The 16,831-nt window shown below is 44.2% G+C and overlaps 1 protein-coding gene across 3 annotated transcripts in view; it reads left to right on the top strand.

Moving 5' to 3' along the window:
• DYM (dymeclin) overlaps positions 1-15,826 on the top strand; it is a 216,510-nt gene extending 200,684 nt beyond the window's left edge. For all 3 annotated transcript variants that reach the window (XM_027656166.1, XM_027656165.1, XM_027656168.1), the window contains one exon: positions 13,268-15,826. In XM_027656166.1, coding sequence (XP_027511967.1) covers positions 13,268-13,417 — 150 coding nt within the window. In that variant the 3' untranslated portion in view covers positions 13,418-15,826. The remainder of the gene's footprint in view (positions 1-13,267) is intronic.
• The last annotated feature ends 1,005 nt before the right edge of the window (positions 15,827-16,831 follow it).

Raw genomic sequence — 16,831 nt, 5'->3', positions numbered from 1 at the left:
GTGCCTGTAGCTCTGAACTCAGAGTCAGGCAGCAAAACTTTATTTGAATTCCTCATGCTTATCTGTCCCGTCAGGTTTTGCCAAGCTCCATCCTCCTGAGCTAAGACCAGCAAACCCTGATTGTTGCCACTAGGGTAAACAATCCTGGCCTGAATGCACAGGGAGGAAGGGGGCAGTTGTGTTTGATAACGAAGGGACATAATAGCATTTATGAACAAATGACTTTGAAAATTCCCCAGCCTGAGCTGGGGAGTTCTCTAGAAATGTTTGATTCATGTCCTGAGGACAGTCTTTACCAGAATAAGTCTTAATACAGTTGAGGTCATTGAAGGCAAACAAATCTGGAAATGCTGTGTCTATAGCATAGTGAAACAGAAAATACAAGTAATTTTCATTTGTTATTGGAAAAGCAGCTCACTTGGGGCCCTTCTTCAGATCAGTGTGGTTGTTTGCATTAGAAGAAAAAGCATTTTCACTCTGAGAGTGTGCTACTTTTTAAACTGGTGGCTTCAGGAAGACACCAAGCAAACATCCTTTTTGGACACAGTCAACTCCTGACTCCCTCTGCTCAGGCAGTCAAGGAGATACAGTTGCCCAGCCTGATAACTCGTAAAAATGCTCTCCACCTTGAAACAATCCTTGTCATACTCAGTAGTAGCTCTCCCTTTCTCCCTTCTACCCACTACTTTCCTCTATCATTGATAAAGGCATGTTTCCAGTACCTAATTTGAACTTTTTATCACAACCTTCATGAATATAATAGAATATAGAATAAAATACAGAATAGAATGAACAATCTAAAAATCTGTTTTTAGAACAGGCACCCTAGTTATTTTTTGAGGTCAGGTTAACCCCTCCCCTTGCAAACCTTGGGTTTGTCTTCACTGGAGTCTTAACGTTAGGGCAAATTTTTATTTTTTTTTTTTAAAAACTGTGAAGGTCCACATCCGGAAAATAACTGTGTAAACGTCCACATTTGGCACCGATTCTTTGTCTGGTAGTGCCAGCAGAGATAAGGCTGCAGTCTGGCACCGTGTGCTGTAGCTGGAGAGGCCTTACTGTCATTTTACCTTTCGCTCCTTGAGACAAATAAATGAGATTTCCTGGCATGCAACGGGGCAGCGCTGCTCATCCCACGGCACTGGTTGTCTCTTTGCAGAGGCTTGAAATACTTAAGAAGGGAGTATGTCCGTTGGGGTGTACGTTTTCCAGTTTGGGGAGATTAGGGAGCCAAAGGTCTGCAGACTCAATAGGGTGTTAGTCAGTGTGTCCTGAGCCTCAGGCAGATAAGGGTCCACTTCCTAGGCTGCCCTGATCTGAGAGTTAACAGTTGGTGACAGCGAGTCTGTCTCTGTTCTTAAGTCATTGTTATCATTTTTTTGTAATATTTACAGGCCTGGCTCTCTCAGATTAAAAAGTACAAAATCAAAAGGAGGTCTTCCTCCGTGGGGGTGGGGGGAGAGGATGTTTGGGCTTGGCGTGCAGCCCCGCCGCCGTGCTGGGTGGGAGGGACCGGAGGAGGATGTCGGGCTTGGGCTTCGTCTCTGTGGCTGCTGTTAAGTAAACGTCTAACCTCATAAAGCTACCTGTGAGGAGCCCTCCACATGAGGAAATGTGCTGCAAATGTCAGCCTCCCAGGGGCAAATCAAAGCTCAGCTGGGAGAAGGGGTCTTATCTCTCTGGTTGGTGCGCAAAGCCAAGGTCTGGGCGGCGGTTTGGACCCCTGTGCAGTGATAACGGAGAGGAGCGTGGTCCCAGTTGTCCAAAGGAATGTTCTTTTTGGCTTGGTGGGATGTTTTGGATGCAACGTTGCACCAGTATCCAGTGAAAGCATGTCTGGGACCTCGTCACTGGAAAAATATGCAAACTGAATCACTCTGCTCTTCTCCTGCCACCTTTTGTGTTGGGGGAATATATTCTATGCAACTAAATGAAAAAACAAAACTGACATTGCAGTAACTCTGGATTTGGGGTGAAAGAAACAGGCAGGTGACAACAGCATTTTTGACCTCTCGATGCTTTGTAGTTCTTCTGGATAATCCCAAAACTGTATTAGAGCAGAGAGGGGTCATGTAGGTGGTTTGCAAAAGGAAAAATCCTTGAACTATGAAATTAGTGTGGTTTATGCAGTTGTTATGCTTCAGTCTCTTCCCAGCTCAGATCCTGAAGAGCAAGGAGGTCAGCACTCCATAGGTGATCACCAGCTCCACCACCAAGCACAGGGTGGGATCAAGTCAGATGGCAAAAATCTCCATCTCCTTTTCCAGGGTGGATGAAGAAGAATCTAACCCTGGGCATTACAATCCGTATTTAAAAAAAAAAAAAAAAAAAAAAAAGAGAAAAGAGCAGTGTTTACCTATTACTGGGCCAGAATTTGTACATAATGCAGACAGGTTCCTAAGGTGCATCCCTCTGGCAGCAAGGCACAGTGTTTGCTCAGGTGTCTTACTGAAACACAGAAATGTGGGTTAAGTTCTTGAAGTTCAGTTGTTTCCTTCATTGTCACATGTGTGTCCACCACCCTCTGCATGGCACACACCATGGCAAGAGTTTTATTTGCAGAATAGCTGAGTTTTTGGTGGAAGTAGGAGCCGGGCAGCAGTGAGAGGTTTATCTGGGGTTTGTTTTGGGATGATGGGATGGTGCCTTAGCCTAGGTGGGGCAGTCATCCGTGATGTTATCTGGAGCACAAAGCATTTCCATGATAAACAACATTCCTTGTATTTTAGAGTAGTCTGCTATCAAAGTCAAAACAACTGCTCTGACTTAGACAGTAGCACTCACTGCTCAAAATTTTTAAAATACATAGTTGGCTCCAAGATTTGTCAAGAGTAGTTTTGCCATGTCTTTGAGTATATAGCTACACATATCATTCATTATTCAGCAGAGTTATTTTCTCCAAAGCTTCCATCTTTCATACATTTCATAGGCCTTTTTCCAGTGAGTTTTTCTTTACTGTTAAAAGAAAGTTTAATAAATTATATCTATTGGACTAAAAGTGTGGAACTCACTTTTCAGAAAATAATTAGCAGATGATTGTCTCTGGTGTGAAAACTGGAATATCGCTTGACATTTATAGCATTGGCTTTGTTTTTAAAAAAAAAGTTGATGAGGGCAATATAGATCTCTCATTTTTATCCAGAAGTCAGAACAGACTTTGTAGCCAGATACACAGTTAGGCAGTTAATTCTTCGTTGCTGCCTTCTCCTACAGTATCCCCAATAGGAGACTTTGCTTTTTTCACCCCTACTTTACCCTCCTTTGAGTTCCTTCACATTGTTGCAAGTAATCAAATTGCACGGCAAGAATTGTTCTTATCTTTGGCGAGTCCCTGAACCATAAAAAGCCCCTTTCTTTTATGTAAGGTTTTCCCCACTGACCAGCTGATGAAGGCCCTTGAAGGCACCGTGAGCTTTTTATGGACTGATCAAGCACCTCACTCTCTCACAGGTCACAAAATTGCAGAATTGTCTGGGTTGGAAAAGCCCTCTGAGATTATCAAGTCCAACCATTCCCCCAGCACTGCCAAGTCCACCACTAACCCATATTCCCAAGTGCCACATCCACATGGCTTTTAAATCCCTCCAGGGACGGTGATTTGCTCCAGATCTGCTGGTTGACTGCAGAACTGATCCTGCTCTACCTTCACTTGCTTGCTGAACTTTATATTTTCAGTCTTTGGCAGAGTGATCCAAACAGTGCATATATGGATTTAGGACAACTTGAGTTTATGCCAAATATGAGACCTTCAAAGAGTTGTTCCTCCCCCTGCTACCAATTTACACAATACATGAAAGTGGGATGTTCCCAACTGAGTTATGACAGCCAGTTTCTTAAACTTTACTTTTTGCACCCTTGAAAAGGGCAAATGGTATTTTGGTGTTTGTAAAGTCTTTATAAGGTTGCAGGGTTTAATTTTGAGACTTAAAAAATTTCTGGATGTCTAAGCCCTTATTTGAGGGTACTGCTAAAGCATCATGGTCTTAATTGTGAGTTGTAGCAGAGTGAAGCGTCTGAATTCTGCTGCTAATCTTGTGACCTTTTGTTAGCAACTGTACAAGTCTTCTGTATAAAAGTATCAGTGAATGAGTGATTTCTAAACTCATTTCAGTTTTAACAGAGATGTTTGTTGCAAACCTGCTGTTTTTCGTGGCCACATAAAGCTCTGCACATCAATCTAGAGGCGGATGGGTTGTGAGGTGAAGCACAGGAAGCCAGGGCTTAAACTCATTTGCATCTTCCTTAGCACTGGTAAAAATAGGGACTGCTGTTATGAAATGTGCATTTTCTGCAAATCCCATGGTAGGAAGGGCTTATACCTCCACTTCACATCAATAGAAGTTTTCTGAGTTGACAGGCTCATCCCCGTTTGTGCTGTGCTGCCCTTGAATGCCACTGAGAAATGGGTCCAGGGATTATTCTGGTTTTCAGATTTTAATTCCCTAAATTCAAAAGCACACAAAGGATTTTATTTATTTATCTGAGTAGTTGATGTGTGGGTCATGAGTGCTTGAGCGGGGTCAGGACCTAGAACCATTTTTGTCAGTTGAGTCAGTAGCTTTCTTCATTCCACATGTTTAAATCTTTATTAGTTTTACTTCAATTTTAAAAACACTCTTTGTTTTTAACTGTTGTCATTTGGAGGTTCTTTACTTTTTGCTCAAATCTATATTCTTTCTTCTAAAAGGCCTCTGTATTTTCAAAGAATTATTGTTTTGGGTTACACCCTGGAATGAATGAAAGTGGTCTTTTTTGTTGATAGTACCTCGTTTACATGTCATGCCTTCATCCTCGAACTTAAAGTTTAATTACGTGTATCAATCTCTAGTCCATTTTTTTCTTATTATTTGGTAAAGCCAACATATATTATGTATTCTGGAGTGTTACAAGTTCCTCGTAGTGTTCCTGTTGCAGTTCCCTGTCTTTTCCCTGTTCAGGCAGCAAGTCAAAGCTCAGTCTGACTCCTAGGTGTTGAGCTGTCTTCTTGGAATTGTTCTGGAAAAATATGTCTGTCTAGAGAACATGGCATAGAGAACAATCCTGACAGGGCAAGCAAACTGTAATTACAGCTCTAAATCCTTGAGTTGGGACTATGTATGTATAATATGTACAATGTTTTCTAGAGGTTAATGATGCTTAAGAGTGTGTAATATGTGAGTTTTTCTTTGGCCTTTCATCTTCTTGGTCTTTTCTTCCCGTTCCAAAATTTCTCCATGTAGACACAGTATTTCTGAAGCTGAGCAGGGATCCCCATTTTTTCTCAAACTAAGTGCTCTAAGGGATTTTCAGAGAATCCCAGAACAGTTTGTGTTGGAAGGAACCATAAGGCTCATCTCATTCCACCCGCTGCCATGGGTAGGAACACCTTCCACTAGACCAGACCAGGTTGTTCCAAGCCCCGTCCAACCTGGCCTTGGATATTTCCAGGGATCCAGGGGCAGCCACAGCTTCTCTGGGCAACCTGTACCAGGGCCTCATCACCCTCACAGACAGCAATTCCTTCCCAATATCCCATCTAACCCTGCCCTCTGCCAGTGGGAAGCCATTCCCTGTGTCCTGTCCTTCCATCCCTTGTCCCAAGTCCCTCTCCAGCTCTCCTGGAGCCCTTTTAGGCATTGAAAGGGACTTTTAGGTCTCCCTGGAGCCTTCTCTTCTCCATGTGAACCCTCCCAGCTCTCCCAGCCTGTCTTTACAGCTGCTGACCAGTGTTTTAGTTTATTTACTGTCCTGTCTAGAAGTAGCCCAGAGTCCAGGTGTTTCTGAATTGGACTCAGGAGAGCCTGAATTGGGTATCTGGCCTCGTCTTGTGTTCAGATACAGTGCTTTTGGAATCTGTATAGATTAACAACTCAGTATGAAGACAAAAATCATTTCTATGGCACAGTTTGGAACTATTGACATTTATCAGCAATATTACTTAACTGGGTAGAAAAGAAAAAAGTGTGGATGTATTTACATCCCTGAATTTCTGGGGCTTTAAAGCTGTCAGTATTTGCCATTCTATCCCAGAAAGAAATGCAGTCTTCTTCTTATGGTACCCTGCAAAGCTTTGTGCCCTGGCAGGTTTACCACAACTATTTAACTCATTTAAATCGTTGTGTTTTTACCAATAAACATCTAGACAGAGCTGCTTGGCTGATTTTTCCCCAAATGACCTGGCTTCTCAGTACTCTGTTAAAATAAAATGGTAATTGCTGAACTCTAACCAGAGGCACATCTGCTTTTCTGGTGGTGGTTCACATCCAACACTGAAAATTCACTGCTGAGCATTTATTTTCCTGCAGCTCTGGTTGTACAAACCTTTACTCAAAGTGACCTGAAGACAGAAGTCACGTATCAATGATCCTAACTTTCTAAACAGCTGTCTCTCTATAGATTAACTTACCTGCCCTGCTGAACCAGGAAGATTGTGTCCCAATAGGAGAGTATGGGTTACCTGTCTTATGGAATTTTACTCCCTGGGTAAAATGTTGTCGTCTACTACAGCTCGTGTAATTCCTTAAACTTTTACATTTCTTTTATTACACATAATACTATATTTATTATATTTAACATATTTAGCTTGCACGTAGATGGTTTTGAACCTCTTACCACCCTGAGTTTTCTATTTCTTTCTCAACCCTCCTGGCGTGTTCTGAGCCCCAGTTTTCTTCACCATCTTTCAGTTTGCACCTATTCCTCACACAGATCTCTGAACAAGACGTGCGGCTCACACCTAGTCTAGCACGTTTCCTGTTTGCTTCCCTCATCTCCCCACCACCATCCTCTGCTGGGCTGTCTGTGCTGCAGGCCTGAGAGGGAGAAAAAGATGGTATCAGGCAGGTGTGGTGTAGCCCATACAGATATTTCACCAAAGCCACACCGGCTTTCTGTCTGAAGTCAAAGAGAAGCACCGCAGACACGAACAGAACCAGAGGAAGATGAAAGGGCCTTATCACCTCAAAAGAATTAAATAATTGCAAAGATTCAGTCTATCAGTGTCTTAAACCAAGCACTGAGATGTTTGCATCCACGAATTGTGCTCCATTAAAAAACTCAAGTGCCTGTATTTATATGAAAACCAAATATATCAATGCTTACATAGGTACCTGGGTATCGATACCGTGCACAGTGTACCAGGCATGACTGCTGAGGTTTTTTTCCAGGATTGCTGTTTTGGGGACCAGATTTCAAGGTGGCATTGTAGATTTTGCAGACAATAACAAGTGTGCTTCCTTTGCACAAACTCCTTACAGGTTGGTCTGTTTAGTGCAAGGCAAGCTGTAGTGGCAATCATGGCTAGAGTAAATATTCATTATAGACCCTATAATAGAGACTTGGTACGATGCTGAATCTGAACCCTGTCTCTTTTTTTCTTTGCCATTTGATGTATTTTGCTAATAAAGTCCAATCCTACAGATGCTCTGCAGGCAATACTGCTATATTTAGCTGAAACAATATGAAACACATAATTTGCCAGCATGTCATTAGGTTACCAAACAGGACTCAGAGTAAGCTTTTCAAACACACACAAATCCCACTTTCAGAAAGACTTTGAAGGTTTGGATTGATGGAAAGTCCCCATGAATTTGACTCTCAAATGTGTTCAGACTCTTTTGGAAATGGTACTTTCCTCCTCAAAGAGTCACCTGGTTTTGAAAACAGTGACCTGCACTTGATTGCTGTTTCAGAAACCAGAGTTTCTAACCACAACTAGAGGAAAAGAGGATTCTCCACATTTTTATTAATCCGGTTCTTTAATTTCTTTATTTTCCACAGTGACTGCCCCATTTCTTTGGCGATCAGGGAATAAAGCAAAGACATCGCTCTTAAAGCAGCTCCATGTGCCCTTGCTTATATTATCTTCGTGGAGATCATCCACTGACATAACACAGTAGCCTAGGAGCAGCTCCAAGGGTTGATTTGAAGGGAAAGGGTATTTTATTTAACGTACAGCTCAAGCCTTGCAGTGCAGATGCCACTGCGTTGCCTGGAGCGGGACCAGGTGCTGCTGGCTGGCCATGATGTTCTCTTCCTCAATGTTAACTGAAAAAAAGAGAAAAAAAAGACCAAAAAGAAACCAAAACACCCCGATGTTGTTGAACTTCTGCGGTGGGGGAGTTATTGCAGTTCAGTTCTTCATCTGTTCATCTGACTTCTTGTGGTTTTTCATCGAATCATATGATTGACAATGCAGACAGTCTGCAAAGTTCTCGGTCTGTCTCGTTTGTACCCTTGTCCCAGCCACTAAATCTGACTTCTGCTTTGTCTGGCAGAAGAAAACAAGATAGAGTGCAGTGGTGGAGTGATTCACCGGAGCTGATAAGTGATGTCTCTGTTTAACTTGTGCCGCTCAAACCGTAGCATTAGCTCCGGCTCTCAGGTTTTCAGGGACTGTCTCAGGTTGGTTTGTTTTAAACTCTCTGGGGTTGTTCATCCTCTATAAGGGCTGGAGAGAAATGCAAATAATGGCTCCAGTGGACCCATTTGTGTTCAAAAACTTAAATAGTGAACAGCATCGTATATAGGATCACAGAGGGTTTTGTGTTGGGAGGGACCTTAAAGATTTTCCAGTTCCAACCCCTGCCATGGGCAGGGACACCTCCACTAGCCCAGGTTGCTCCAAACCATGCCCATCCTGACCTTGGACACTTGCAGGGATCCAGGGACAGCTGCAGCTTCTGTGGGCAACCTGTGCCAGGGCCTCACCACCCTCACAGACAGCAATTCCTTCCCAGTATCCCATCTAACCCTACCTTCTGGCAGCGGGAAAACCTTGTTTTGTCACTCCAGGCCTTCCCAAGTCCCTCTCCAGCTCTCCTGGAGCCCCTTTAGGCACTGGAAGGGGCTCTCAGGTCTTCCCAGGGTCTTCTCTTCTCCAGGCTGAACACCCCCAGCTCTCCCAGCCTGACTCCAGAGCAGAGGGGCTCCATCTTTCAACACCATCACAAACAGGACTGTGAAGGAAGAAAAGGGATGATTAATCCCGTGCCAGGGCTTGTCCTCTGTTATTAAGACTACTGTTTAAGATGCCTTAGAACGGTCCCTCTTTTCAAAAGAGGTTCACTGAAGTGTCACCAGCTGGGGAGCAAATGTCTTTCCAGGAGTAAGTTGGACACAACAGCAGCAAAGCAGAAGAAAGTGGTTTTGTGCACTGCTGGTTTGATGTGCCACTTTGGGAATTTTGTTAACCATGATAGAAACTCAACAGTGCTGGCTGGGACATTGCTGGGAGTGCCCTGAGACTCCAGTGGCCTGGTTGTTTTACAGCTCTGCAGAAACACTCATTCAGTGTCACCTCCTGTCTGCAACACATGGCTAAGGCTCCTGATCACTCATTTGGAAGCAGTACATGCAGGAGGCAAATGGCACAGATCTGAATTGAACCATTCCTTGAACCCATTGAAAATCTTACGGCTTTTTGGCCTCAATAAGGCTTCTTATGTGTTTTCTAATTCTGGCTGTTACAAATAGTTTTAAAGTCAGTCTGATAAGAAAGAAACTTTTTGAGGTGGCTTAAATTTGGTGGTTTTGTTTGTTAATAAATTCTGTTTTCAGTGAACACCCTTATAGTAAGACAGTATGGGTAGTTTTTCATCTTAGCAGTGGATGACTGCCATGGTTAATCTTGCAAGGTAGATCACAAAATCATTGAGGTTAGAAAAACCCTCTAAGATCAAGTTCAACCATTAACCCAGCACCACTGTGTTCACCACTAAACCATATTCCCAAGTGCCACATCCACATCCCAAAGATGCTGGTGCAGTTCTCTCCATGCTGGGCCTCTAGGATTTCTCATTTTTAATGAATGAGAAACTGTGGCCAGCACACAGCCAGGCATCACTGCAACCGTCTAAAGAAGGTGGGTTTGAATTGCTGACCTGCAATTCAGATTCTCTGTGTGTCATTAACAGGGCATTGAGCTGTCCTGGGCCCACTGTTCAGGCGGACTGTCACAAATCCGTCACTCCTGCCGTTACCTACATTATTTTTGTACAAATGCATTCGAAATTGTGTGTATTTAATGGCGACGTGTGTGATCCCTCTGCTTAAAAGTCTCATTTTCCTTTTCTACATTTCCAAGATACAGTGCAGACTGTTCAAGGCATGTGTTGAGTGTGAGAGAGTGCAGACTGACTGCAGTGAGTTATAGCCTTTAATCTGAAATTGATTATTAAATTGCTGCAGTACGATTGTAATCGATGGCAATATTGATCAGCCTGAAGAAAAGCTTAATAATAAAATCAATGCATGGCTTATTGCCTGAAAATATGAATGCTATCTGATTTATTTTATGCTGCCCTTCCAGCTGAGAGATAATGGGATAGTAAGACCTGAGCATCTCAGATGGAGCTATTGGAACTTCTAATACAATTTTACCTACAGCTTTAAGGCTGGAGATGTTTGTTAGGCTTCACAAGAGCCCAGAATGCTCCCACATTGCTTGCCACAAGTGTTTGCAAAATCAGTAGCTGTATCTGTGACCCTGAACGTGGGGGGGAAAAAAAAAGTTATCTGTGTTTAATTCAACTGAAATTAGTATCTTTAGTCACTTTTTTCCCCCCTTCCTTCCCAGAAGGACTACTCCAGGCTGCAGTCCTGGCGTGCAGCCGCCCCTGGGGTGAAGAGTGGCAGCTGTTTAAGGCTTTTCTCTGCCTTGAAACGTTGCCATGGTGTAACCATGAGGTTTAACCATTCATTCTGCTGATGCAGTGCTGAAGGGAATGTGCTGCTGTCAACACTGACCACAAGTCAGGATGTTTTGGAGGGAAGTGGGGAAGACTGCGCCGAGGATAAGCAGAGTAGAATATCAGGATTTTTAAAAAAAAATAAATAGTAATGAAAATATACATGAGGGCTTGACTGGAGTGAGGTTTAACCTTCCAAAAGAATTACAGTGTCCTGAGAGGAGGGGTAGAGTGGCAGAAGAGGAAGGTAGGGACAGTTTGAGAACTTGGAGATGTGGTGGGAAGGGATAGAGGATATTAATGAAAAGGATGATCTCTTGAGGCTGATGAGAAAAAAGAAAACTTGCTTGGGCAAGTTCAAAATAGAAAGATATGTTAAAGAGAGAGGATAAGGATGCAGTGGAAGGGAGTTGGGGTGGGAGTAGGATAGGAGGCAGGAAATGAGAGATGGGGGTGAGTATGGGTGCAAGGTGCCTGAGAGTGAGAAAATAAAGTGATGCAGAACATTAAACACACTCATCAAAACAGACCTGGGGAAGAGAGGTGGTAGAAAGTGGGATGGGTGCGTGAAAAAGCTATGGTAGAGCTTCTGTACCACAAACTGCATGTCTGACACAGGAAATTAAACTTGCTGATGTACCTTTGAGGTTCTGAGCTTTGAACTCAACAGGAGTTAAGTGCAGAAGTGCCTTTAACAACCTGTTCTTTTATGTGCCTTAGTTCCTTGAACAGAGATAGTGGTGTCCTCCTTCCCTCCCTGATTGCTCTGAGGCTGAGCTCCCCACTCCTTCCAAAGTCATGAAGTACAATAATGACAGTCAAAATGGTTCCTCCCAGGCTCCACATTGTCAGCCAGCTAAGTAGAGCTGTGGTCGAGGGCCTGACCCCAAAATGAGCCAAACCATGGCAGCTCCAGAATGTGAGAGCACTTGGAAGGTAGCAGTGACATCCTCAGTGATGGAGGAGATGTCACGTTGTAACCCAAGGCTGTGGTCGAGCCAAGCTGGACAAGCTGTCCATGGAGACATGTAGGAGGTGGCACATTGTCACCTTGAAGGGTTGGAAGAAGCTGTCCATGGAGACATCCTCCTTGTAAAGCACAGCACGGGTGGCACCTTTGTGTCTTGGTGTAATTGTGTGCTCAGCACTTGACCCAAACTGCTCCAGTACCAGCAGCAGCAGCACAAGGAAGGAATAGAAACATAGAGTCACAGAATCCTTAAGGTGGAAAAACCCTCCAAGATCATCAAGTCCAAATGTTACCCCAGCACTGGCAAGCCCACCTCTAACCCACATCCCCAGGTGCCACATCTACATGTTTTCTACAACTCTTCTGCAGATTTCCATGTTTTCTGGCCCCAAGAATACAAATAACCTGAGTGCATAGAAGGTAAATACATAACCCTGAAAACCAAGAGGCCAAGAAGGGCTCCTTTAAAGGAGACTGATCAAACCAGAAGTCCTGTACCCTAAGGCAAGGAAACAGGACACTGTGAGCTGAAGAAATAGGATAGGGAATCCCTTCATTATTAATGGGCAAAGAGGCTCCTTAGCCATTGCTTGTGCTTGTTCTGATCATGTCACACTGTTGAGTTTATTCTTAGTCTTAGCCACAGCCTTATAAATAATAAAGTGCATCGTGTTTTATCTTACCCCAGTGATCATTGCAATGCGGCTTTTGTCTGAGACTCTGCCAAGATCAGGCACAGGCAACATTTAGAAGTGGATAAAGTGAAGACCAGAGTACAAAAGTAGACTCAGCCCTTCCAAAAACACACTGAGAGTGAACACAGTGGGTTTTCAGTGTGTGTTGCTTTGGGAGAGGGAAGAATGAGAGGATTAGGAAACTAAGGTCGCAGCATGTCTGTCTCTGCTCTCTGGTGAGAGACAGGACCTGAGGGAATGGCCAGAGCTGTGTCAGGGGAGGATTGGGTTGGATCTCAGGAAAAAGTTCTTCCCCCAGAGGGTGGTTGGGCACTGAACAGGCTCCCCAGGGCAGTGGGCACAGCAAGAAACCTGACAGAGCTCAAGGAGTGTTTGGACAGTGATCTCAGGGGCCAGGGTGGGATTGTTGGGGTGTCCTGTGCAGGGCCAGGGATTGGACTGGATGATCCCGTGGGTCTGTTCCAACTCAGGATATTCTGTGATATCACAGGCTGTGTTTATTCTTACAGCCTTTCCAAAGGATTCTCCTGCTAAAGAGCCAAGTAAAATTAACAGCAAAATGCTTTCTAGGGAAAACTGCAATAAACAGGTCTGTATGTGCAAAAGAAGAAAGCCTTTGTGAAGCTGCTGAAAATGACAGTTTTCCTTAGGACCTTTGTGTTTTGTAAAGGATTCAAGGTGTTCAGTCTGTTAACATGCAAATGGATTGTGACCAACAGTAAAGAGGTTGAATACAATATGCTAATGTAGCACTCATTCAAAGAAGAAATTATAAATGATCTCTTTATCCTGTAAATATTTTCCTTTGGGTCTAATGGTTTAGTTCCTCCCATTATTTTGTTGACCAGACCTCTTTCTTCAGTGTTTACGTGGGCTGTGTGTTTGCAAACAGACATGCAAACCTCCCCTCACTGGACTTTGGTTTCTTGTTGCAGAAGTTCCCCGAGCTGAAGTTCAAGTATGTGGAGGAGGAGCAGCCTGAGGAGTTCTTCATCCCCTACGTGTGGTCCTTGGTCTACAACTCTGCCGTGGCCCTGTACTGGAACCCCCACGACATCCAGCTCTTCACCATGGACTCTGGCTGAAGGACACCCAACCCAACCCAACCCAACTCTGTCTTCTTACAGAAAACGAACCTCTGCACCGCGTGTTGATACGTGACCCCTTCCAACGTGCACCCTCTGACCCCAAAGCTTACAGAGAAGGAAGTTGCCACCACTGTACAGCCCATTTTTGGAAGCAGATTGCCACCGACACGCTGGTGACAGGCTGTGGTGTGAGGGACTTGTAGGCAACCTTGTATTTATACCCATAACCTAGAGCTTGTTTGATGAAAATGAGGCCTTACACATGGGGTGTGATGTTACTACCAACCACAAACCTGATTTTTCTTTTAACTTAACGGGGTAAATGAGGAAAGAGGCTTTGGTTTGGAAGTAGTGTTTGTGTTTTTGTTTCTTTCAGGCGAGGCAACTTCGTTGGGTCAAGCTTTTTATGGTCTGTTGGATTCTGCCGTGGGTTGATTGTTACCTAATCCCATGTTTTCACTCACAGCCCTCCGTTTCCGTGGCACTGTCAGGGCTGCAGTCCTGAAATTGGTGTCTACACTGTCATCCAAGGGAACTAAGCAAGCAGCATCTTAATCAGATTAGCTCCCAGGCAGATTCAAAACACTTGATTTAGATGTTTGTGGGAGGATTTTCAATAGCAAGTCTTTTTTTGTTGTTGTTGTTTTTTTGACTGGCAAATACTCTACATAGGGCTAGAAACACCAGCTTTCGGGGTCAAGTCCCTTACAGACTTGTTTTTCTGTGCTCCTGTACAAAAGTTGTTCCTGGAAATTGAAGGTGTAGGGAAGGGGGGGGGGGGTTGGAAAAAGTCCAAAGAAAATAATTATAAGATTGTAAAGTAGACCAGTGTCCTGTAATGTGCGTAATGGTGACAGTGTGTCCTGGGGATCCTTGACAAAGCTCTGTGTTGAAACCCCTCTTTTTGGTATTGAAGGTTTTATGGCAGAAGTATAAATTTATCTGAATGTAGAGTACTTCTCTTTCTTTCTGTTGTTGTTTTCAAGTGCCCTTTCCTGATACACCTGTTTCAGCAGTGGGAAAAGCAGAAGAAATGTGGTGTGATTTTGAAAGAACATCTCATGTATCAAAGTGGGGATATTTTTTTGGGAGAGACTCCCAACGATGCCCGTTGCACACACGTGTGCACACTCTCCCCATCCCACATGCTGCTGTGTGGGGGGACTGTCACCAGTGCATTGCATGCCAAAACTTCCAATTTCAAGGAATCAGTTCCTAAACATATGTGGCAACCCTCTGTATTCACTGCCTGCTCCAGCATGTTCTGTTTGTTGACCTGAGGAATCAGGTGCATTTGCTTTCAGACAGTCCTTCAAGTAGCTTTAAATAGAATTTCTTGCACTGTTTGGTCCCCCTAAAGGATGTGCTAAGATTGTACTTTCCTTTTATCTGCTTGTTTAGAGGTGGAAGTCCATTTGAGTCCTACACAAATGGAGTTGCTGGCTTAAAAAAAAAAAAAAGCTTTCCAGATTTATTAAAATATAGCTACAAAGGGATATATATATCTACAGCCCTGGAGCATTTAGGACTTTATGGCAGAAGCTTTTGAGAAAAGGCAATGTTAAGACTGGGGATGCAGTGTTTTCTTAGGCAAATAGGAGAAATGAATGAACCATGACTGAGCTGCACATAAGTTGATGCTGTGTTTTTGAACTTATTCTGTTTTGTTTTGTTCTTTGAGCAAACGTCAAAAGGGGATGACTTTTCTTACTTACTGTAGTGATTCGTAATTTTGTCTTTATTAAAAGACTAAGAGTGTTTGTGAGTCAGCAGGGCTGCCCAGCTTTGGAGAGGTCAGTCTGAAGATGCACTTTTAAACTGGGGATTCTGAAGCTACTGGGATGGCTCAGTGTTCATCTGTTTTAAGCAGAACTTGAACCTGCCCAAGGGGAGCACCCTTCACCCCGGGGCGAGAGAGGCCTCACCAGAGCAGACAACTCAGCCAGGTGCCAGACTGCAGAGAGCCTGATTTCTTCTGTGAAAGGGCTTTTTACAGAGAGAAGGGTACATAAAGCAGAAGTCTGACAGAATAGGTCAAACCAGCTGCTGAACCAGCGTGAGAGTCCCACAGCAAATTGTCTCTCACTGTCCTCTTGTTGTGGGGACACTGACGTACAGAAGGAACAGGTTTGTTCCAATGGCATAATTTCCTTGTGTGTTTAATAATATGCTGTTCTCCCAGATTCCAACTGGTTTGGAACAGCTGGAGTTACCACCTAAAGCTGGAACAGCAGAGCCAGACCAAGATTTACACTAAAATCCATTGGCTCTTCCAAGAGTTGGAGCGTGATGTGGGTCTGGCAGTGCCCTGATGTCTGCACTCTGGTACGGTCACAAATACTCTTGTTTTCCTTCACCTTAGGGATCCTTTTCATTACTTTGTGTGAAAGATTTATTATGCATAATTAAAAAAAAAAAAATAAAACAGTACGTACAGGGTGTTGTTCTGTTTTCTGTGATAGCTGCCATGGGATGAGTCTTGGGGTGGTCATCAGGCCTAACGTGCACAAGGCTTTATAACATCCTCCAGGATGTGCAGTAAGAAGGATGTTATTTTATTTATTGTGTAAAGTAAAATAATTGTTTAAATCAGTGCTTGGTGAAAGAAGGGAAGTGTCATATGGAATCCCACCTCCTGACAACTCAACCTCAACAGTCATGGGGGAAACAGAGGAGGGACTGGATTGTCCACACCAGACCAGATGTGGTGTGTAGCTGCACCCTCAGCTTCTCTTTCCTGTTGTTCTGGCCACGCCATGTAAGCCAATGTTGAGTCTCTGTTTTTTGGGGGGACAGGACGAGTGTGTCACGGGGGCCTTCACCTGACCACGCTCATATTTGGGGTGATCTAACTGTGGCCTTGCAGTGCCTGAAGAGAGCCAACAAGAAAGATGGAGAAGGGCTTTGGGGAGGCCTGGAGTGACAGGACAAGGGGAAATGGCTTCAAACTGCCAGAGGGCAGGGTTAGATGGGATCTTGGGAAGGAATTCCTGGCTGGGAGGGTGGGGAGGCCAGAGAAGCTGTGGCTGCCCTTGGATCCCTGGAAGTGTCCAAGGTCAGGTTGGATGGGGTTTGGAGCAACTTGGTCTAGTGGAAGGTGTCCCTGCCCACAGCAGAAGATGGAACAAGATGGTCTTTAAGGTCCTTTCCAACCCAAACCGTTCTGAGATTCTATTCTGTTCTTGCTCTGAGTGCTGGTCACCTGTGACACCACCTGCTTGGGCTCCTTGAGTAGCTCTGGAGAGGGAAATCCGTCACTTCAGGGGTGGGGAGAAGAGAGGTCAGTTCTGAGAAGACCATCCCTTCCAGAAGACCAAGCTTTGAGGACAACAGGCAGGAAACCCAGTTGCTGTCTGTTGTGGGTTGTGCCTGTGGAGCCTGATGCACATATCCCTGTCGAGGGAGAAATTC

The sequence above is a fragment of the Corapipo altera genome, unplaced genomic scaffold (genome assembly GCF_003945725.1).
Source record: "Corapipo altera isolate COAL_440 unplaced genomic scaffold, ASM394572v1 61553, whole genome shotgun sequence".
Classification (NCBI taxonomy): domain Eukaryota; kingdom Metazoa; phylum Chordata; class Aves; order Passeriformes; family Pipridae; genus Corapipo; species Corapipo altera.
Note: the sequence above shows the minus strand (reverse complement) of the source record. Positions and strands in the feature narration are given on the sequence as shown.